This window comes from Cervus elaphus, chromosome 12, assembly GCF_910594005.1.
Source record: "Cervus elaphus chromosome 12, mCerEla1.1, whole genome shotgun sequence".
NCBI lineage: Eukaryota > Metazoa > Chordata > Mammalia > Artiodactyla > Cervidae > Cervus > Cervus elaphus.
In genome coordinates, this window is record NC_057826.1 from 54,059,597 (window position 1) to 54,082,904 (window position 23,308).

The following is a 23,308-nucleotide window of genomic DNA, read 5'->3' on the forward strand; positions in this document are numbered from 1 at the left end:
CCTCTGTCTATGGAGTTTTCCAGGCAAGAGTTCTGGAGTGGGTTGCCGTTTCCTTCTCCAATAATTAACATTCCTATATGTTATATGTGAAGGTTAAGAGAGCAAATCCTAAGAGTTCTCATCACACACAAATTTTTTTCAGTTTCTTTAATTTTGTATCTGTATGAGATAATAGATGTTCATTAAACATATTGTGATAATCATTTTCATGATGTATGTAAGTCATGTCATTATACCCATACCTTATGTTTATAGAATGCTGTATGTCAATCTCAATAAAATAAAGAATTGTTGAGGATAAGGTTGGAACAGCTTGTTGTCAGCGAACAAACCAGTACAATCCTTTTGGGTGGTAATTTAGCAAAATTTATAAAATATTGATAAGATTTTGAGATGTGTGTTTTTAAATTGTTAGTTTATTGTCTTTAAAAAAATTGTATTGGAAAATAATTGCTTTACAATACTGTGCTGGTTTCTGCCATACATCAACAAGCATTAGCCACAGGTGTACATAGGTCCCCTCCTTCTTGCACCTCTCTCCCATCCCCATCCCACCCCTGTAGGTTGTCCCAGAGCACCGGGCTGAGTTCCCCGCGTCACAGCAAGTCCCCACTGGCTGTCTATTTTCCATATGATGTGTGTGTGTCTCCATGCCACTCTCCTCATTCGTCCTCTCTCTCCGTTCGTCCTCCCCTCTCCTTCCCCCACCATGTCCGCAGATCTATTCCCTATGTCTGCATCTCCACTGCTGCCCTGCAAATAGGTGTATCAGAACCATCTTTCTAGAGTCCATGAGATGTGCAGTTTTTGAGCCAGCAATTCCTTTTCTAGGAATTTATCCTCCAGAAATAGATCCAGGTACATAAGCATCTGTAATAGTCTTGTAACTGTAAAGAATTTGTAATGTCTGTCAATAGAGCTTTGCCTCCAATTGCAGAACACTTTTCAACCATTTCTAAAGAATGAGGATATTTGGAATATGCTAGAAAACAAAAGCAAGGCATAAACCATTTTTCCATTCAGTATTTTAATATGCCAGACATTGTCCTAGATACCAAGCATACAATAGTTAAAGCAGGTGAGATCTATTTATTAAATATTTGAAGATGAATGTTTCACACACAAACATATATTAATTGTGGAAAGATTAAATTTTTAGTGGAAATTTCCTGGTGGTCCAGTGCTTAGAGCTCTGCGCGCTCGCTTCCAAGGACGTGAGTTCCATCACTGACTGGGGAACTAAGATCCCACAAACCACATGGAATGGCAAAAAAAAAAAAAAATTGTTAGCTATGACTATTTTGAGAGTTAAGATTATGGGAGACTTTTTGGCTTTATACATAATTAGGGGATTTCCCTGGAGGTTCAGTGGTTAAGACTTTGCCTTCCAATGCAGGGGGCACAAGTTTGATCCCTGATCAGGGAACTAAAATCCCACGTGTCTTGATGTGCAGCCAATTTTTTTTTTCTACATAATTAAATACTTGTATGTTTAAAGAATGAGTAGATATTATTTACAGAATCGGCCAAAACATAATCTAAGCACTTCTGTGATTTTTTTGTTGTCCTTATTAGAAAGTATATATGGGGACTTTCCTGTCAGTCTAGTATGTTAAGACTCCACACTTCCAATGCAGGGACGTGGGTTCGATCGCTAGTCAGGGAATTAAGATCCCCATGCCTTATGGCATGGCCAAAAAAAATTTTTTTTAATCAAATAAATAAAATTGAAAAAAAAGAAGGTATTATCAAAAAAAAGAAAGTATATGATATTTTATGTATCATAAAATATATGATACAAGGCCTTTCACACTCTGATCCCAGTTACTGTCCTGCCTCCCACCATTCCCTCTCCTCTCTTCCCAGGCATTCTCAAACACGTCCCTGAAACCTATGCTTACTATGCACCAGGGACTCTCAAACCTCCACATCTTTTTTCTTGTTTTTAGCTCCAACCAGAAAACATGGTGTTTCCTGATTAGACTCAGAAAAACAAGTGACTTTTTCCACTGTGATTTCTTAACATTCATGTAAATATATATATATATATATATATATTTTAAATCCAGGAATAATGTACATACAGAAAAATGCACAGATCTTAGAAGTGTACAATTGGATGAGTCTTGAAAATGTGTCCGCCTGTCTAACCACCACCCCAGTGAAACTGCGTAATGTTTACTGTTCCTCAGGTGGTTCCCTCCCTTCCTTCCTAGAGGCAGTGGCTTCCACAGAAGCAATGGCTGTTTCCAGCTTCTGTCACTGTACATTAGTTTTACTTTTGAACTTCATATAAATGGAATAACACAAAGGATACTCTTTTGTATATGACTTCTTTCCTCAAGGTAATTTTCTGAGATTCATGTTTTGGGGTATATCAGTAAGTTGTAACTTTTTGCTGAATGGTATTCCATCTTAGGGATATACAGTTTGTTTAGTCTTTTGTTGATAAGACATGTAGCATCTTTTCACACAACTCTTTTATATAATATAGTTAATGGTTTCTGTCTCCTCAAATAAGATTGTGATGTTAATTATCATTGAATACAGGTACTGTATCTAAGCCATGGTTGAATTACCATCACTTAATCTGTGTTAAAGCAGACAGAGGTTCCTCATTAAATCTTTGCTATTGAATAAGGAAGTATGAGAAAGAAAGTCAGCTGGAAGTTACTTTGAATGATAGAATAGAGATAAAGGAAAATACTGTTTCCTTTACTTCTAACACTTTTGACAAACCTGTAGGTTTCTCCACACCAAGCAATTCTCTAGTTCTTGGTGGACACCAACTAAATGTTCTACAATTTATTAACAACTCAGTTCTCACATTAACTGTCTGAAGATACTGCAGATGCCAAAGGCTGAGGGCTCAATCCCACAAGCCTGCCCCCACTTTAGTCATCAGTTTCAAGTTCCCATGACTCCTCAGGTCTGATATTTTGCTTGAACAGCTCACAAAACTCAGGTAAACATTTACTTACATTTGCCAGTTTGTCATAAAGAATATTACAAGGGATACAGATGAACAGCCAGATAAAGAGGTCCGTAGGTCAAGGTATGGAGAAAGGACGCAGAGCTTCCATGTCCTCTGTGGGTGCACCCCTATCCTAGCACGGCCATTGGAAGCACTCTGAACTTCGTTGTTTAGAGTTTTTGTGGCGGTCCCACTATGCAGATAAGATTGATTGAATCATCCCCATTGGTGATTGAGCTCAATTCCCAGCCACTCTCCCCTTCCTAGGGGTTAGCGTTGGGGCTGAAAGTTCCAGCCCTGTAGTCATGTGGTTATTTCCTCTGGCAAACAGCCCCCATCCTCCAAACTTCATCACCTCATTTTTTTTTTTTTAATTATCATTTATTTAATTTTGACTGCACTGGGTCTGCATTGCTGCACTTGGGCTTTCTCTAGTTGCAGCAAGCAGAGGCTACTTTCTAATTGTGGGGTGCAGGCTTCTCATTGAGGTGGCTTCTTTTGTTGCAAGCACAGTCTTTAGGTCCATGGACTTCAGTGTTCATGGTGCACAGACTCAGACTCAGTAGTTGCAGCACATGGGTTTAGTTGCCCCACAACATGTGGACTGTTTCCAGATCAGGGATCGGACCCACGTCCCCTGCCTTAACAGGCAGATTTTTAACCACTGGACCACAAGGCAAGTCCTTCATCACCTCTTTAGCATCAGCTGAGATATGGCTTAAAGGGGCTTCTTAGAAATAACATTTAGGATCTCTGTGCCAGGAACTGAAGATAAAACCCACGTACCTATTTCTTATTGTATCACATAAGATTAATCCAGATTTTACCCAGTGGCTCAGAGGGAGTGATGAGCTCCTGACCATGTTTGTTCTACATGAAAAGGATGTACCATATCCAGGAAAACTTTTCAAATGGGTATGTGTTGAATGGTTGAGAAGCAGTGAAATCAAGATGCATGAGACCTGTTGTTGGATGTCTAGGTAGCTTGGGACACTAGTTTCAACAGATGAACTAACTGGTTATGTTACCTGCCTCACCAGAAGAGTCTTTGCTTGTTTCAGAGAAGCTGGTTGACTGTCACCATTGGCACAAAGTTGCTATAGAGGTCTCAGGGTGCCCTTGCACTCGTAGGCCCTGTGTCTGTTGTCTTCATTGCAGGTAATTATAAGTTAATGTTTGAAATGAGTGAACTCAGGCAGAAAGAATGACTTTGACTTACAGTGTGGAGAGGTCACAGTGGCCATGTGAGTAGAGATCACGCTCTCTCCTGGGCTCCCGCCAGCAGGACGAGTCCCAGAGATGTGCTCCAGGCCTGGCCAGGCATCTTCTTGATGCACCAGGGGGATAAGCTCTGAGTGGAAGTGCCAGGTTGGGGCAGGATGTTATTTAGCTCTATGGGGTTTTTCTTCTCCTTCTGTTTTATGGCTTTATGGAGGTATAATCTATGTAAGATAAATTGCACCTAGTCAAAGTATAAAATTTGAGCAGTCTTGATATATGTAGAGAAACCATTAGCACCATCAAGATAGCATACATTTCCATCATCTCAACAATTTTTCATATCCTTTGTAATCCCTTCATCTCCCACCTCATCCCCAATCAACCGCTGATCTGGGGTTTCTGTCACTATAGTTTGCATTTTTTAGAATTTTATACAAATGGAATTTATATATGTGTGTGTTTATGTGTTTATATGTGTGTGTGTATTTATTCCTTATCTCCAGTTCAGCTTTAGGAAAGGAGAAAGTTCAGTGAATGTGTCCTTGGGAAATTTGGTTTGCTGAATTAGAGGTGAGGGGAACATCCCCAGAGTTAAGCTGACTCCGTTGTCTGCTAGCAGTAGTGGTCAAACTTGGTCATACTTTTTCTGAGCAGATGCTAGAGTTTAACGTTACAAAGCAGGCTGGAGGCAGGGGGTTGTGGTTGACTGTGAGAACAGAAATTGTTCTCACAAAGGCCTTTAGTGTCTTTATCGTGTGGGGTTTTATGAGGTTGTGGTGTGATTGTGATAAGCATGGTAAATTCTGTTACATGAAGGTGGTTCTGTGTCGCTGGAGCTGTGGAGGGTGGACCTTGCCCTGTCATTGAAGATCCTACACTTAGGGAGTTTTGTGGCCATGACTCAGCCCGGAGCACCAGCCCTTATTTTGTTTTCCACTTATAAGATCGGGGCAGGGCTTTCTCTTTCCCTGGGTTGTTGGGTAAGGGCGTGAAGATGCACTGACACAGTCAGGAGTGTACCGGCAGGAGGCATTACTGAGTCCCTGGTTGACTGCAGTCTCGATGCTATGCTGACCTGCAATAATTTTTTTATGGTGAATAATTCTGTACCACAAAGCACTCTGACCCTTGTTTCTGTCCAGTCATTCTGTAGTGAAAGGGCACAGGTGGGGTGTGGGGACTCACCTCCGTGGCGTTGTCTGGGCCTCACCCCTTCCCCTATACCTTGCGACTGTTGAATCTGAGCCAGAGGATGGTGTCCAATGTGGACGTGCATGGTGACGCCACAGTGACCCCCCACTGCCCAGGTGGCCCTGGAGGTATCGTTTTCTCTTGTAAGTGGGTCTCAAGCTTCTCCCCACACCTTGAAGGAAGGTGACTCCTTCTCACGTGAGGGATAGGGCATAGCTAACAAGTCAAGAGACATGGGTTTCAGGCATTCGCCCCCCTCAGGATGTCAGGCTCTGGAGGAGAAGAGACACCTTGTCCCATGAGTCAATGTTAGGACTCCAAGGAGATGGGGAGAGAGGTCCTGCGCCTGGCCAGGGTCCTTCAGTGAGGTCCCCGGAAGTTAACCAGATGCCCTCTGCCCTTGGCCTAACCTTCCTCAAAGGCAGGGAAGCCAAAGGCCATGTCACTGTTGAGCACCTGGACCCCAGGGTGTGGCTGAGAGGCGTGGCCAGGGCAGGGAGGGCTGGGGACCCCCAGAAGCAGAAGAGGGACAAGGAGAAGGAGAGCCATGCCTAATGTCTGCTGGCCTGATTTCCTGCCTTCCCTCTTTTCTCCTGTCCTCCCAGTCCACCTCCCTGGATTTCCCCACCCTCTGTCTCCTGTCCCCCGTCTTCACCTTCCAGGGCTTTCTTCCAGATTTATTTTATGTGACAGTCATCTAGGTCTAACCCTTCCAAAGCATCTGTCAGAAGCGGCTAGGGTTCCATATCTGCACAGTGGCTGAACCAGCCACTGGCGGGGTGTGGCTGCTGAGTGCTTAGAATGTGGCTATTGAAACTGAGAAACTCCATTTATTTTATTTTAATAAATTTAAATGTAAAAGCTGATAATTGATTCAGTTATTTGGAAAATTTTATGTTTGAGCAACTTGAATATGTTTATATGCTTTTTTTTTTTTTGAGATTTTTAAAGTCTTTGTTGAATTTTGTTTCTGTATTGCTTCTGTTTCATGTTTTTGGTATTTTCGTCACGAGGCATGTGGGATCTTAGCTCCTAGACCAGGGATTGAACCCGCACTCCCTGCAGTGAGAGGCAAAGCCTAACCACTGAACTGCCAGGGAAGTCCCTAAACATACTTTCTCAACTGTAAACTTTTATGAAATCTAAATATAGATCAGGAATTTTCAGTGAAAATTTAGCATTTGAATGGAGATGAGCTGTAAGTATAAAATACACACCAAATTTCAAAGATGTTAGGGAAAAATGAATGAAAATCATATCAAAATACATGTTGAAATGATAGTATTTTGAATCCACTAGTTTACATAAAATATATTATGAAAGTGTCACTGGTTTTTGTGGGAGCTTTTTTTTTTTGGCATGGCTACTAGAACTTTAAAATTTCACATATCACACTATATTTTATCATATTTCTGTTGGACTCTGGGCCCTGGATTGTCCATTTAGCTGAATTTAGATGAGGCGGTAATGGGCAAGCTGAAGGAGGATTGAATCTCCTCACCATCCATGGCTTTCATCGACACAACCTCTTTCAGCATCAGCCCAGATGCACCTTGCGTTCAGGGAATGGAGAGAAAGGCAGTGGAGAGAAGGGAGATACGTTCTGTTGCTCGTTTCTTGCTCCAGAAAGTGCTTCCTCCAACCTCCCCCATCCCTACTCCCATCCCAGTGGGATGGGAGCAAGTGTAAGGGATGGGTGTTAGGCTGGAGCTCTGTGCCTCACTCCCCTCTGGCCTCATCCCTGCAAATGGCTGTGACACCAGCAAGGATGACAGAGGGGAGGAACCAAGGAATCCTTATGTTCCAACTGAAGACACCATCAGGGCCTGGAGAGGTTAGTAATGTTTCTGTTCCAAAGCTGGACTCACTGCTTTATCTCCTACTGGAGCAGAGTTATCCTTGAACAGTTTACCTGTCTTGGTCCTAGGGCAACTGAAGTGAAAATCCAAAGCTTTTTTAATAACTCAAACAGTGATGGTGCCCACTTGTAACTTTTATAGAACTGCTTCCTTTAGCAAACCAGAATGTGAAATCTGGATTTAGACAAAAGATTATATGAAGGGGGACAGCAAGAAGAGTCCAAAATAAGGTAACAGTCAGGCAACCAAGAGATGTTACCAACCTGCTAGTACAATACCTACTAAAGTAAAAAGACACTTGAGACCCATTCCCTGTATTCAGTCACTTTGGTTAGGAATGACTCCTCTCTTTTTTTTTTTTTTTCCAGTACTTAAAAAAATTTATCTATTTGGCTGTGCCGGGTCTTAGTTGTGGCACACAGGATCTTCCATCTTCATTGCAGCATGTGGGATCTTTAGTGGTGGCATGCGAACTCTTAGTTGCAGCATGTGGGATCTAGTTCCCTGACCAGGGATCAAACCCAGGTCCCCTGCATCAGAAGTGTGGAATCTTAGCCACTGGACCACCAGGGAAGTCCCCTGGCTCCTTCTTTTATATTCATCTGTTCAAATATGACTTATTCTTCAAGGCTCAGCTCAGATACCCCCTTCTCCCTGAGCCAGGCAGTCCCTGATTACTCTAGACATCCAAGCTCCTCTAAGTGTGCCTGTGTGACCAGGGCTGCACACATCGGAGGCCTGCATCCTTGGTAAAATGCTTCAGGGCATCCATGTGTTTTCCTTTGGAGCTGGGTTCTATGACCTGGCTGCAAATGACATCATTATTCATCCTGACTTGTTCCCTATCACCATAGACAGAGAACTGCAAACTACTATTGCTTTGCCAATAGTAATACTTTTAATCTCACTTCCAAAAACTAGTCTGATCTGAAAAAAACATTTTATTTATAATTTCTCATATTTGTATGTCTTCATTACAGTCATTCTTACAAAAAATACAGAAGTCCTAAACGGACCATCATCACGGTGGCCAGTGGTCCACAGGGACAGAGGTGGTGCCCATCCCTGGGGCTTCCCAAGGGCCAGGAGGAGGCCTTCAGGGAGCTGAGTGAGGGGGAGGAGACTTTAAGGTGGAACCAATAATGGGATCAAGAGTCAACACAGCAAAGTCCTAGCATGTCTGTTAAGGAAACAGGTACAGGTTTTTATTGTTATCATCATCATTTGACACTAAAGAACAGAGCAGAGGGACTGAAGACCTCCCACTACAGAGAGGCAAAGAAGCCAGAGCCTTGCCTGCGTCTCCGCCGCAGCCGGGGCCTGGTTTTATCCCCTCCACCTGCTGTGTGCCCAGCACAGTGCCATGCCCTCCCAGGGTGAGTGGGAGGCAGAGTAGCATCAGTACCACCGCACCTCTTTCCTGTAGAGGCAGCTGGTGTCAGAGAGGGAGGGAGAACCTGAGGGAAGGCTTCCCCATTGCAGGGCTAGGTCTTCAGGAGTCCCACGCGGATTAGCAGGGAGGGCGACAGTGCTGATTCCTGGCGCCCTCTGCCTGGCTTTGCTTTATGTGAGCCAGGAGGTCCCAGAGCCTGTGCTGTGCCGAGCAGGGGAAGCAGGGGAAGCAGGAGATGTGTCGCTGTTTTCACCACCCCCATAACTCTCCGTTTTTATCAGCAGCCATTGTGCTAGGTACAGTGACTTCTCTGTTCTCTCACAGAATGTGTCCAAAAAAGCTGTAGAAAGCTCTTTGAAATACAGCCCCACGGCCCTGGAGTGGTTTCTGTCGGCTTCTGATCGGCGGCTGTGGGCGGAGGCCAGGAAAGCATCATCTGACTCCCACTGCTCAGCCCTGAGGGCTGTCCCTGCTGCCATGTGATCAGCATCAGGCCGGCATGCTGATGGCAAGGCCGGATGCCATGCCAGGCTCCAGGGGAGTCAGGCATCTCATGTGGACACAAATGTCTTGAGTCTCCATTGAGTCCCCTGTAACTCTGCCTAGCATCACTACTACAAGTTATGACAGTAGACAAGGGTGATTTCTCAGAGGGAGAAGGAGAGGGAAAAAGACATGCTAAAGAAACCTGTCACCTAGAGAGGGAACTGCAAACCACTGTTGCTTTGCCAACAGTAATGCTTTTAACCTCACTTCCAAAACCTCACTTTAGACGTGCTCAAGAGAGCACCCCATGCTGTCACAGTGAGAGTGAGAACCATAAGGTTCTCTGTGAACTGCAAGGTTCCAGCCAGGAGAGGTTGGTGGGGGTCTCCTCCTCAGTCACGGAACAGACTGATCTCCACAGGGCTCTTTGGTCGATGGGAGGAGAATGAAGGAGTTAAGTTGTCTCAGAAACTGTCTTTGTCACTTGGCAGGGAAGACCATGAAGGATCTTTGTTAACATTCCATTATTTCTGGCCCCTGAATACCATGATGCCAGCCCCTGCACAAGTAACTTCCCATTTTCATAGTTTGAAAATATATTGTAATTCAGCCATGACTCGAAATCCTTCAAGTCAGAGAAGTAGGTAGGTCCCAATTCAAGATTGACAGCAGGGACACCACAAAGGCAGCAGAAAGGAAATTTGGGCAAAAGAGACAAAGATCTTCAACCATTTTGCTTCTGTTTCCTCTGTATACAAAAGCAGCTGAGGTCATCTCAGAATTCATGTCTCCTCTAGGAGAGAGAAGGCAATAACACATTTTCAAGGAACAGCCTAATTATTTATAAAATCTGTAGAGTACAAAACAGAAAGATGCCCCTGACAGGAGGTTGGCTTGGGCTTAATATTCCGTCCTCCTCACACTTCACAGCTTCACATGCAACTTCTGATTCTAATATGATTTCTTTTCTTCTTTTTAAAATATTTATTAATTTATTTGGCTGTGTCAGGTCCTAGTTGTAGCACGTGGGATCTTCATCACATCATGCAGGATCTTTCCTTGCGTGGCAAGAAGACTCAGTAGTTGCAGTATGAAGGCTTCGCTGGCCCTAGGCATGTGGGATCCTAGTTCCCTGAGCAGGGCTCGAACGCATGTCTGCTGCATTTCAAGGAGGACCCTAACCACTGAACCACCAAGGAAAGCTCTCCAATATGATTTCAAAGTAAGACTTTTCCAGATCTTATGTGTCTTCTCTCTCGCTAAGGTCTGTTTAGTTAGTGCATCTGATCTGAAGGACAGGACTTGGAAAGTGGCTTACTGTACTGCAAAGAATATTTCTTGTTTTCTTTTTGTCTCTGACACCTTGACCCTTCCTGTTCCCCGCCCCCCACCCCACAACCCTCAATTGTAAGGTCAGACTAAAGGTTTTGTCATAGCAGAAGGAAATTGAACAAGCCCTTCTCTGAGGAAAGAAATGGAGCCTCAAAAACAAAGCTTCAGCAGAGACCGCACGTTCTCGTCTGTAAGCATGGACAAGAAGCAGATTCCCAGACACTTGAAACCACACTCACGTGAACCCCTGGATCAAAGTGTTTTCCAGCCAGTAACAGCCCCAGCAGGCAATACAGTTTGTGCCCCCAGAATCCAGACCACTGAAAGGCCACACACATGAAGCAGACAGCTTAGAGTTCCCACCTTCTTGGTGAGTTCTTCCCATCCACACTCCCACTGGAGGTGATGGCATGACAGCAGGATGGTAGGGTCCCCCAAGGGTCTAAGGTGTTTGTGGGTTGAACTCCAGAAAACCCTCAGGTATGTCAAGTGTCCAAGGAGCCACAGCAGTTTGCGTCCAAAGCCAAGTCCTCCCTTGGATGTGCCTGGGCATGCCAGGGCCTCAGGCATGGGCCTCAGTCTCCTGCTTGATGGCTGGTTTGTAGATGACTCCTTTGTTGGCACCTTTTTGGCTACTGGAGCAACAAGAACATACGAATTTTGTTAGTCAAAGAGGAAAGAGAGGCAAGAACAGCCTGACTCAGCTATAGAATGAGGCAAGTCAAACTCTTCTCTTGGAAACCTTTCTCAAGTTCCATTGGTTTTGGGATAAAATGCCCCCCAGTAACTGCTAACCAAAATGGAACCTGTTCATTTTTCAACTGTTCTCTTTCAACATTTGATGATACTAGACCTGCATTTTGACGAAGATCTCATTAACATGCTGCTTCAGATCTCTGATTCCAACAGGGTTTCTGACAACCTTTTATGTTTTTTCATACCAGGAAAAATAGGTTATTTTAAGCAATAAGAACATGAGCAAAGGGCATTAAATGTGAATGAGAAATAAAAATTTTCCTCAATTTTATTTTTGGATTTAGAGAAGAAAAACTGGATGAAAAGATCTTAGAAAGAAGCAGTCTTGGTGCTTGTGTTTAGGCACATGGGACCTCCCCTCTGAAATCAAGAGACTTGTCCAAGGTCTTGGCAGTGGGAGCCAAGCTGGCAGACACACCTCCAGCCCTGAGCACCGTGATCTGCCAGCATCAGCCTCTCACGCCAAGGCCTCGATCGGTGGTGTTTGGGAGATGGCACTCCAAGGATAAGCTGGTACAGGTGGCACGGCTCCTCATCATGCACCCTGCCTTCCCAGACAGATCAATTCTCATGGACACAGAGCCACCCACTCCCATTTCAAACCCAAACCAGCTCACCTCTTTCTCCTTCTGAAAAGCCAAATGGATACTGCCAGGACAATACAGATGCCAAGACCACAAGCCAAGGCCACGGAAAGGACGATGCCTGGGGAGGGGTAATGCACACACGTTACAACCCTCCCTTCCCTTCTTCTCATCCCCGTGTGTGCCGTCAGGTGACAGCTGCAGGGTCATCCACAGAAAGGTGTAACTTCCCCGCCTCTGTTCTCAAGTTCTGGTCTCTGGCTGAGCAGGACTGGCTGGAGTACTCACAGGGGCCATTTGCAAATTGTAGTGATTATCCAGCAGGGGTTCTCAAACTTGCACCAGCATCATCTGAAGAGCTTGTTTCAAATGTATACTCTTTTTGAGCCCAAGCTTCAGAGTCTGCTTCAGTCTGGAGTTTGGCCCAGGAATCTGAATTTTTTACCAAACACCTCTAGCTTATGCTGATGTATTGATATGTGGTCCATGAACCACACTTTGAGAAACCCTGGGCTACATAATAAAAACTTACTCCATTTTGCCTTGCTGGATTCAAGGCCCATTGAGATGCCTCTTTATCAGCTTTGACCTCAAGTTCTATTGCACAGTCCTAAGCAGTCCCAAACAGCCAGGGTCCATTGCCAAGGTCAACTGGCTGGTCACCCAACCTCCATATATTGGCTTTGGCCTAGTTTTTAGGCACTGCTTTCCCACCCTGGCCAACAGAAGGTCTTGGATAGGCTCTTTGAATGTATAAAGTACTATAAAGTGATTAGGTCTTTCATTAGAGGAGCATTTGATTGGCAGCTCATGTTTGAATCAGAGAGTGACTTGAGGGTAAGACACAGTGAGGAGGGGGCCAGGAGTCAGAGTGACAGCACAGAGAAGCAGAGAGGATGAGCTGGAAGTCTCAGAGGCCCAGATCACACCGAGAATCACAGCGATCACCCAGCTGCAGCATGCACGGCCGGCCGGCCACATACCCGGACTCAGTCCTGTGCAGGGAGGGTCTGGCACTTCGGAGGGGAGAGGAAAAGATTGGAAGTTAACCGAGGCAAACCATGGCAGATTTGACCAGTGTGTTGATTGACGCTCTCCCTTGGGTTGGTTGGAGGTACAGAGCTAATGCAGCCTTCTGGGGATGCTCCTCTTGGCTCAGGTGGAAGGAGTTGCCCACCCAGGGAACTCACACCGTGAACCCTCCCCCCATGCTCCTTTATCACAGCAGTCTCTCTGCTCGGGTAAGACTTCAGCTTTTCATCCAATGTGGCCAACTTGAAAGGTGAGCAAGGGTAAGAATCAGTCTATCTGGGTAGACTCTTATCTGCTTCCCTGGCACCTGCCTCTCGTCCTCAGCAAAGAACTTTCTAGGTGCTGGCTGGCTCGGGCTGGCAGAGCTGGGTTAGAACCTGTCACCAGACTTCCACGTCCATCCCCATCCAGTGTTACTGTGGTTTTGTTCTGTTTTTACTTTGGTTCCACTGGACAAACTGGAGAAACCCATCCACCATACCAGCCTCCCTTCCCTGGTATGTGGAACCAGAGGACTGTGTCCTCTTCCATGAGTTATTGTTGGGGATGAACGGGGTGAGTTAGAGGTCTTCAGTGGGGCTAAAATAGTGCCCAGTGATCTAAGGAGAAAGCTTATAGTCAGCCTGCTAAAGACCTCCCCAGGGAGGGCCATGGGTGAATCCGTTCTCGTGGGTAATACAGAGGAGCCCAGTCACGAAGCCCCCAGGTTACCCCAGCTGCTTGCAGGCTCTCAGGACTCCTCATCCTCCCAGTCATACCCTCCATCTACAGAAAGTCTCTGCTTACACAGACCTGCTTATCCACTGGTTTTCTGATTTCAGTAGAAACTTCTAGCTTATGTGTGTGTGTGGTGCTGGGGGTTGGGTATTCCAGTTCACGCTGGCAGCTGGAGTTGTGCAGATGGTAGCCACCCAGCCAGACACTCAGGAGAGCCTGTGCCCACAGAGCCCACTGAGGTGACAGAGGCCCGACCAAGTCTGAGATGCCAGCAGAGGGCCAGGGACCACCTCCCCTTGGGGCCCTTGACACCCCAAGGAACCAGACCTGAGACTGGAGAGTGAGGTTCTGCTCACCCCTTCTCCTGCCATCTGGCCCCTTCAAGTCTGGCTGATTCTCCTGGAGCTATCAGCCCCATCTTCTTTACCTACTATATTCTTCCACAATCTCATACTGAGTCTGTAACCTCACTGGTCCAAGCCTGGGCTCTAGGAGCCCTCGGTCTGGCTTCCTGGGTGGCCCCAGGCTGTTGTAAGGATGACCGGAACAGGTGTGGTTAGGAGCCATCCACAGAGGACAGAGTGGCCTGTTCCCTTGGTTCTTGCCAGCCACCACTGGCATCCCACAGCCTCCTGGGTGGCAAAGAACGTGGCTCCCCTGGCCTGATTCCCTGCCCTGAACCCAAGGACCAGTCTGTGGCTTGGGGAGACCCTCGGACATGAGTCTCTCCCTGGGGAGTGCATCACGTGTTTGTGCAGCACATGCTCTGTTCTCTACATGGCCTGTGGCCTCTGCACACTATAATTTGGTGTTTTGTTTTGTTTTAAGGTACCTAAAAGTAACCAAGGCCTCCAGGATCTTAAAAACAAGCACCACCGAAAAGAACCCCAACAGGTCGTGGTTGTTTTTTTTTTTTTTTTCCCCAAGCCTTTCTGATGAAATGCACTTTCCGTTCTTTGTTCCTAAAGCTCCAGATGCTTGTGGTACCAAACTAGTTCTTGCCATGTAAGACGGTTACTAGTAAGCCTGACCACTTGGTTAAGCTGTCCAAACTGGATGTTTCTAAAATTGTCACTTTCACAGTCACCTCGAACATCCTGAGAGCCAGGCAGGCCCCCCAGACAGCTGAGAGCCCATCTCCAGGGCTAGAGGAGGTGCCCCCAGGCCATGGTCTTAGGGAGCAGAGCAAAGGCTCCAGAAGCAAGGCTCCAGGCCTGAGGGTTTTCTCAAGAGCACGTGACCCAGCTGGGTGGCTGTTCTGCCAGGAGAGTCTGATTTTCCTGCATCACTGAGAGGTGTCCTTGGCTGTATTAGGCCCTATAAACAACGGCTTAATTTAATCCAGGTGCTCTAACATGGGTTCCTTGCTTCTGGATGACGACTGGTTGGGGCCTCTCCTCGGAAACAGTGAGACAAGACCAAGCAGGTGGAAGATGAGGAAATCCCCAGATTCTGGGATAGAGGCTTCACAGCCGAGAGTCTGATGCAGCAAAAACAAGCAGCTTGACTGAGCAAGTGAAGCATATAAGCCACTTGGGAAGAGAAATGGTGGCGAGGGCAGCACCTGGTAGGAATTCTGCCTGCCAGGAAGCCCAGGACAGGACAGTGATGTTGGATGCTCTCCCCTGCAGGTGAGACAGCACCAAGCCTCAGGGAGCCCGGCTCCTCCGTGCAACTGGATGCAGCACAGGGCTTCTTAGGTCCCAGGGGCGGCAGAAGTCAGAGCATCTGATAACTGCAGGGCAAGCATGCATGCATGCCGAGTCGCTTCAGTCATGTCCAATTCTTTGTGACCATGTAGACTATAGCCCGCCACAAGGGGAAGTCACAAAAGGCACCAGGAGAACTGATGGGGGAACTAGAGGACTAGCACCCACTGAGAGAAGCCAAAACCTGCATCCCTGCAGAGCCCCTGGGATGGTGCAAAGAATGGGCATCACAGATGGTGCAGGGAGGGGCAGAGATTCATTTGCAGATTGATTAAACAAAGAAATGGTTTCTGAATGGCGAATGAGACAGGGAGTTCCCACAGAAGAACAGACAGGAAGAACAAGACAGGCTGGTTGATGGCAATGGCCCACGAGAGCCACAGGATGAGAATGCAATAAAGGGGCTCCAGAGCTGGTAGAAGGGTTACACACGGTACAGACATGGGAGAGCCGCCTGCTCTCCAGACAGGGCTCTGGTACGAGTCAGGGCAAGCAGAGGTGGGACAGTACGACGCACAGAAGGAATCACACAGATATGGAAGAACCCCAGTGCCGCATGCCCCACTGGGGAAGGTTCAGACCCCCGAGATCGACATGCTGCTCGTCACAGGGTACAACTACCTGTTCTGGCTGGCTCAGGAGCTGTGTCTTCCACTGGTATCTTGCTGGACCGAGAGAGGCTGGTTAACTGCATGTGAGGTCTTCTGAAGCCTCAAGTTCTCACACAGAAAAAGTCCAGCAGGAGGAACAAGCACCTCCTGTATACAGCTCAAAGTTCCTGGAACAAGTCTAGCAATTTCTAGGTGTATTTGCAATTCTGCTTATTCAAACAGAATTTTGAATAAAAAGGAATACAATCCTTTTCAAAGTATTAAAGTATGGGCTGTTGCGGTAGGTGACATGTTCCATAGTGATTACAGATGTACACATTACATATGTCTTAAGGCTCCAGTCTTATACAAGAGGCAGGGAGCATTTTGGTTTAGCAGGGATTTGAGAGTTTAAATATATAAAAATCCAGTTTCAGCTGGTAAAATCCTTATTATCATGCTTAATATAAGTCATAGACTCAAGCAACTGCAATGCTGGTCCTCTCTTTGGAGGATGTTTTGTTAAGAAAAGTAAAAGATGCCCTCTATAACCATAGAGCATAACCATCTTAAAAGGATATATTTTACTGGAGTTTTTTCTTAACACAATGGAACCTATTAAATAGCTTCTACAAATAAGTCTGCCCAAAAGAGGCCACCAGATTACACGAGGGAGCTGGTTTTCTATGACCCACGTTAGGGTCTGAGAGCTTTGCCTTCCAGATTGCAGGAATGCCGGCCCAGGAGAGAGAGCCATGTTGCTCTGAGGGGCCTCAACCCTGGCACAATGAGCATGGGTTACAACGCAGCAGCAGGCACCTCATGCTCTCTGCTGGCTGTGGTGGGTCAGGCTGTCTGGGCTGCAGGATTGCCTAGTGCTGGGACCTCTCATCCCTGTCAGTCAGAGGAGGACAGGCCAGACAGCACCTCTCAGCAGCTCCCTCCCAGGCCTCTGACACTGACAGCTACATTCTGATCTTTATATGTTCTGCAACAAGCAGATTGATTTCAATGCTGTTGGCAAATTGACAGCAAAGCAAAATAAGACTTCCTAAAAGTAAAACTTGACAGCCAGTCACACTTCTGTTCAGATGGTTCTGCAGAGAAGACACTGGTGGGGGAGGGGAAGGGAGCTGAGTCGGCTCCATTCTTTCAAACTTGCAATGAGCACCAGGCACAAAAAACGTGTAAGACGCCCATCGTCCCTGCTCTCGGGGCTTGCAGTCTATGGATAATATAGATTTTTTTTTTTTTTGTACATGATAATAGATCATTACTCTGTGTTATGCTAAGAACTGTAACAGAGGTATAGAGAACTATAACTGTGTTCTGGCCACACAGAAGCAGGAGACTGTAGGTCACCCTCAGGGGAATGGGGAAGGATGGCAGGATATGATTGGAGTTGGGTCCTGACAGAATTTTCCAGGTGGGAGAAGTGCAGGGCATCTCAGACCAAGGGAACCATATATGAAAAAGTCTGTAGCATGCACACGTGAAGCCTCAGCTTGCAAAAGACGCCATAGGGCAGTATGGGGGAGGCAGGGGAGACACCCTGGAAGGCTCAACTGATGCTGGACCATGAATGGTGGTCCCAGGTTTCTGCCTGACCCCTTTTCCTCCTGTCTGGGCCAGAGGCTTGTTGGAAGTGAAGAGAACATCCCTGGTGAGGTTTTTTTCTCTTCTCCACCATAGAAGAGAAACATGGGGCTAACGTGGGGCGTGCTCAGTAACACGTGGCGTGATGAACTGCATTAGGTGTGACTAGGACTCCATTTCTTAGCACATTTGATGATTATTCCTGACTATTCAGACCCTGTATGTGTGGAGGGGAATTTGTAGGTGGGAACTCTTCTGGTCTTTTATTTGGTTACCAGAAAGAATTGATAGTTTTTCACCTAATAGAGTTTATTAATAAATAGGAACTTTTAGAGACACAAGGTCAATAACCACAAAGCATACATTCTGTTCTCAAAATATTAGATAATTAGCCATCTTAGCTTTGTAAGATTTTTTTTTCACTCTCTCTATTTAAAACATTTTATGAAACTACCCAGGTCCCTGAGGGTCAAGCACATTCTAACCATGCTACTCCACAGCTTGGCTGAGTGTGAAAGCCCTACCCCTCGACCACCCGGCTCTCTTGTCTAAGGTTCACCTCAGCTGGCTCCGGGCTGTGAGGTGTGGGACCTGCGCTAGCTCAGCTCAAACACACTAAAGACATGATTATAGAAACTTTTTGGCTCCCTCTTGTCCTTCGAGTTTCCCTTGCCCTGACACGTTGAGAAGAGAGCCTGATAACATCAGTATTTGGGTTTAATCGGTCTGGCTTTACTACCCTATGGGCCCAGTGTTCAGCTGGGAAGAGGCCAGCTTCTCGAAACCAAGACTTGGGCCCCTGGGCTGTGTAACTCTGCCTCTGCCATCTCTCTCTATCCTCACATCGGGCATCTGACTCCTGTGAGATCCGGATGCGCTCAGGATGGGTTTTCTCCAGGACCCCACCTTGAGGACATGAGTCTTATCGCCCCGCCTCAGCTCAAGACTTCATGTGTGCCACTTGGAAGAGGGACTTTTTTTAAGAGCTGAAAAAAATGCCCTGGCACGGCTTTCACCTCTCCCCCCAAAAGTGGGCCTTCTAACCACAGACGGGAAGAAACAACATACATGAGAGAAAAGAATCATACAGAAGGGACGGAGCAGAATGAGGAGGGGATTCGGGCTGCTGCCTCAGAGGCATCTGGACCCCTGCTGGAGAGATTTGTTTGCTTCCTTGAAGGTGAATAGTTCTCTCTCATCTACATCTCTTAGCCTTGGACCTACCCAATTATACTCAAATTCTAAAGGAAGATGGGAAACAAGGTTAGAATAGAATGAAGACCAGGGCATGTGATATAAAATCCTAGAATTCTGTGACCTGAGTGGGGAAAAGTGTTGGGCCTGGAAAAGTCATTGTACAAATGCCTGGTGCAGTGGTTCTCAATCAGGGGCAACTTTGCCCCTCCTCCCCAGAGATACTTGACGTCTGGAGACATTTTGGCTGTCACAGGTGGACATGCTGCTGGTATCTAATGGGTAGAGGTCAAGGATGCTGCTCAACATCCTACAGTGCACGGGACAGCTGCCACAACAAGATCATCCAGCTCCGAAAGCCAATATTGACATACCAAGACTAAGAAACCCTGCCCTAGGGCTATCAGAGACTCTATACCTCTTAAGGACAGAAACCAAGTTCTGTGTTCCTTTTCCAGCATGGTTAGGGAAAAAGTAGGGTCCAGTTCAGTGATTCAGTTTCAGTTGTTCCAATTTGGTTAAACCCTAGATCCCCCCTCTCAAAGTCCATGTACTTTGTTTCTTAAAGGATTTTCTTAACATTACTTTTCTCCTGGCAGAAAACTCCAGAGTTTTCATTGTCCAACTGCATAGTTCCTGTTAACTTTCAGAGAAGACCCTGAATTAAACCAGCCCCTAATTATAGACATGTCCCAGTGAAAGAGCGTGCAGACAATTTGAGTCCAAATTGCTCAAGGTTCCTGCTGACAAACAAGCTCACCCCATCAACCTGAAGGGCACGTTACGGTCTTTGACCTGTTCCACATTGGTGTGAGAAGGCTCTTGTGAATGGCAGGTGCCCCTGGGAGGATAAGGTTTGGTTCTTCATTCTTTGGGGCTGACTCAGCCTTGCTTCTTGGGGAAACAGCCCCATTAGCTGCCCGAGTCTTTGGGACTTGAGAGGGAGGGGAGAATTCTAGCCAAGTTTCTATAATCAGCCTCCAAATGAACAGGTTTGCCTTGGACAGCTATGGATTCTCACTCCAAGGAGCGAGCCCAGCCCCGCTTCTGGGAGCAATAGCTCCAGGTGAGTTATGCAGGACAGGTGGTGGCAAAGCTGCATTTGGGCTGTGATCTCCAATGGCCCTAAGGGGCCATCTGCTTCAAGGCCCCTTAAGCTCCCCCAGCCTGCCTGGGAAGGTCTACTGAAGCGCTCTGCCACCAGCCTGATTGCACTTCCCGCTCTACAGGCGCCAGCTTAGACCTGAGCCGGTCTAAGAAGATGGCTAATTATCCCCATGTTCATACACGTGGGGGTTACTTTTGGATGTCAAGTTCCTGCACGGTTTCTTCTGATCCTCTGTAACTGCCCTCACACACTGTCCCTGCAATGTAAAGTCAGGATGGGCAGTTGTTAGTATTCACTTAGAACACATTAGCACGGAAGGGATGTTAGCTCACCTAGTCCAGCCTGTCACTTTATAGCTGAGGGAACCAAGGCCAAAGAAGGGACATTATTTTCACACATCATGCAGCCAGGAGGAAACAAGGTGTGACCTTGAACCCAAGTCTCCTGACTGGGAGCTGGGGATGGGGAGGATGTTCCTGTCACCCTATCCTCTGTGACTTATAGAGACTTACTGCAGAGAACAGAACTGACTGTTATCCTTGAATCACAAGCAAAATTCTACCTGATCTATGTCAGCAGAGTCTCTTATCTCCAGGAAGAGTTTTATTTTATTTAAGAATTGAAGTATTTCCATATAACCCTTGACTACCACTCACTTCATTTAGAAGAAGAGGAAAAGAATGTTATAAAGTGGAACTTCCATGGACCAACCCCTCTCCTGACCACTCAAGAGTCCCAAGTTAGGGGTAGCTCAAGAGTCTACAGTGAGAAAGTGAACTTGAAGATTTGAAGAATGTGGGCCTCTTTCCCCCTTCCCTGGGCCCCCAGCCTCCAGCCATCTTCATGTAGATACAGAGCAAGTCAAGATGTTAAATGTCCATCTGGGGAGTTATGGTTACAGATTTAGAGGGAAGAACTGAGCTTCTGCCGCTCAGGAAGAAACCAAACTATTATGTCTCATTCCATATAGATTCTGGGTGCCTGTGCAAGCTTCAGAGAGAGGAGACAAAAGGCGCTTCTGAAGATACTTTCTTGTCTAATGGGCCCTGCTACATTAGATCATGAGCTGCTTGTGCTCAGACATGGGTTATATACATTTTCCAAAAGGAGCAACTCTGGACCTTGGTGGTGCTAGTGCCATGAATCACCTGGCAAGGCCAAAGATGGGCCTTGATGCCAAGAATGCCTGTAAGAAGTTCAGTGTTTGATCTCATAAAAAGGGTCCTACTTGTGTATCTCTCTCTTCCCCATCTGTGAGAGACAGCTGGACTTAATGAGGATTCTGGTCCGTGTGCCTGGAGGCCCTGGCTTGTGCTTCTCTACAAAGGCTCAAGAAATCAAGGTCAGTGAAGGGAGACCTCAGTAAACCCACACTCAGTAGCTCCTCACATAGCTGGCTCCTTTGGCAGCCAGAGTGCTCTTAACCCACCTGCTAAGGGCATGAGTGACCATGCCCAAGGGCAGGGCACCTGACTTCATACGGAACAGACATTGGGGCACCACACTGCCCACACACCACAGCTCCTCACCTTGTTGGAAGGAGACGTACACCAGCCTCTCGTCAAACTTCTGGACCCGCCGAAAGTTGTTGACCATCTCTCTGGGGGATGGGTCATCCATGTGCGTGCAGTACAGGTCTGTCTCCAACTTCATCAGCTGTAGGGAAAGAGCAGAAACACCCCCTGAAGGCAGAGTGATGCCCCCTTGCCTGACCTCAAGGGAAAGGACCGCCAGATCCCACCTCTGAGGCCTGGCAGGAGACCCCTGAGAAGGTGGTGGGAGAGCTGAAAGCTGTCCCTCCCCTGCGGGTGTCTGAGTGCTGGCCCACGTGTCTTCCCACTTCCCAGGGCCACCAGGAGGGTGTGTACTGTCAGCTCCTGATTGCACATGAAATCTGCCCTACAGCGAGGGAAACCTGGGGAGTCGAGGGGCTCCCCCACCTCCCAAAGAGACTGCATTCCTCTCCTGAGCCTCATTCAGGACCCAATCTAATTAGAGGCGCCTGGAGCTTAATCTGATGGTCCCATCAAAAGGAACAGAAAAAGGCAGGCAAGAACCTTACAGGTCATCTGACTACTAGTTTCGTGGTATTTTCATGCACACGCATAGATTATATAACTGTTTCCAAGGCAGTTTCTGGGTTAGAACATTACTGCCTCCCCAATCATTTCATCTCTTGATTCATCATGTCTTTATTCCTGTCTGCCTATTTGCTGTCATTTATCGAGGTTACTCAGGTACTCCACAGTAAAAAGGGAGGAGCAGCAATGAGCGCTGTGCTGGGCTCATGAAGGTGGTGGGGCTGTGAGCCAGCAGGCAGACCCGCCTCCTGGGCAGCCAGGCTTCCTCCTGATGAATTTGAGCTGTGGAGCAGAGACACGAGCAGTGACTTGGAACTCAGCTCTACCTTGGGCCTTAGCTGCGTCACTCACCGGCTGGTGACCCCAAAGTCTCCTTGACTCACTAACCCTCACTTTCATCACCTAAGAAATGAGAGGGTTAGAGATGATTGCTAAGGATTCCATTCCCCAGTTTTGCACTAGCCTGAGCTTCTTGAGGGCTTTCCAGGCGGCGCCAGTGGTAAAGAACTCGCCTGCCAATGAAGGAGACATAAGAGACGTGGGTTTGATCACTGGGTCAGGAAGATCCCCTGGAGGAAGAAATGGCAACCCACTCCAGTATTCTTGTCTGGCGAATCCCGCGGACAGAGGAGCCTGGTTGGGCTACAGTCCATGAGGTCACAAAGAGTCAGACGTGACTCACCAGGCACACACTCACATAAGCTTCTTGAAGGCAGAGACCCTCACTGCCTTATGGCTGCACCCCCCACCCCGGGTTTGTTAAACCATCTAACCTGATCCTGTCTATTCTGCCCCAGGTAAGGAGCCATGCTCTTTCCTGCCTGGGAGATGAACACTCTCCACTGGGGGACAGGTTAGGAAACACAGCTTAACAACTCATATTTAAAGAACTGCGGAGATAGATTCATTCTCCCCAATTGACTTGACAGCTCCGCTTTTGAAGCTCAGCCTGTGATTTCCAAAGCACTTCCAGGCCCCTGTGGTATCTGGAGAGGTTTTGAATAGCTACCAATGAAACTCTGAGTGAGGTAATCAGGTCATTGATTATGATGCAGGCAGTGCAGGGTCCGAGGTACCACGTGGTCTACGACAAGGAAGAGCAGGACAGTTACCTGCTCCTGGGAAATTTGCACAGGGTTCCGGAACACCGTCCAGAGCACAGTGGGGTAGCAGGGAGGTGTAGTCAGGGACCCTCTGTAGCGGTAGTACTCTTCAGGCCTCTCCGGCAGCAGCTCTTCTATGCTGAAACCCGGAATGAACACTTCTTGGTCTGCAGAGACATGTTGGGGTACGAGGTCACCTTCCTCCCCAAGGCAGAGGTAGAGCTGAGCCTACGACAGCCTTGGAACGTGAACTAGCCCCATTCTGAGCCACCTGGTTCCAGGACCTGGTCACAGACAGTACCTGTCCCTTGCCTGTATTCTTTTTCAGGTCACCCAAGAGCAAATACGCTATTCTCCAGCAGAGGGTGAATAAGCAATAAGG

General features: G+C 47.1%; 1 protein-coding gene across 2 annotated transcripts in view; it reads right to left on the minus strand.

The window, feature by feature from the left end:
- Positions 1 to 8,166: 8,166 nt before the first annotated feature.
- Positions 8,167 to 23,308, minus strand: part of CA12 (carbonic anhydrase 12) — a 62,816-nt gene continuing 47,674 nt past the window's right edge. The window contains exons 7-11 of one of the 2 annotated variants that reach the window (XM_043918901.1): positions 22,936 to 23,093; positions 21,272 to 21,398; positions 12,780 to 12,812; positions 11,830 to 11,917; positions 8,167 to 11,091 (exon numbers count right to left, since the gene is read on the minus strand). In XM_043918901.1, the coding sequence (XP_043774836.1) occupies positions 11,019 to 11,091; positions 11,830 to 11,917; positions 12,780 to 12,812; positions 21,272 to 21,398; positions 22,936 to 23,093 (479 nt within the window). In that variant the 3' untranslated portion in view covers positions 8,167 to 11,018. The remainder of the gene's footprint in view (positions 11,092 to 11,829; positions 11,918 to 12,779; positions 12,813 to 21,271; positions 21,399 to 22,935; positions 23,094 to 23,308) is intronic. The other variant, XM_043918902.1, reaches the window with a different exon arrangement.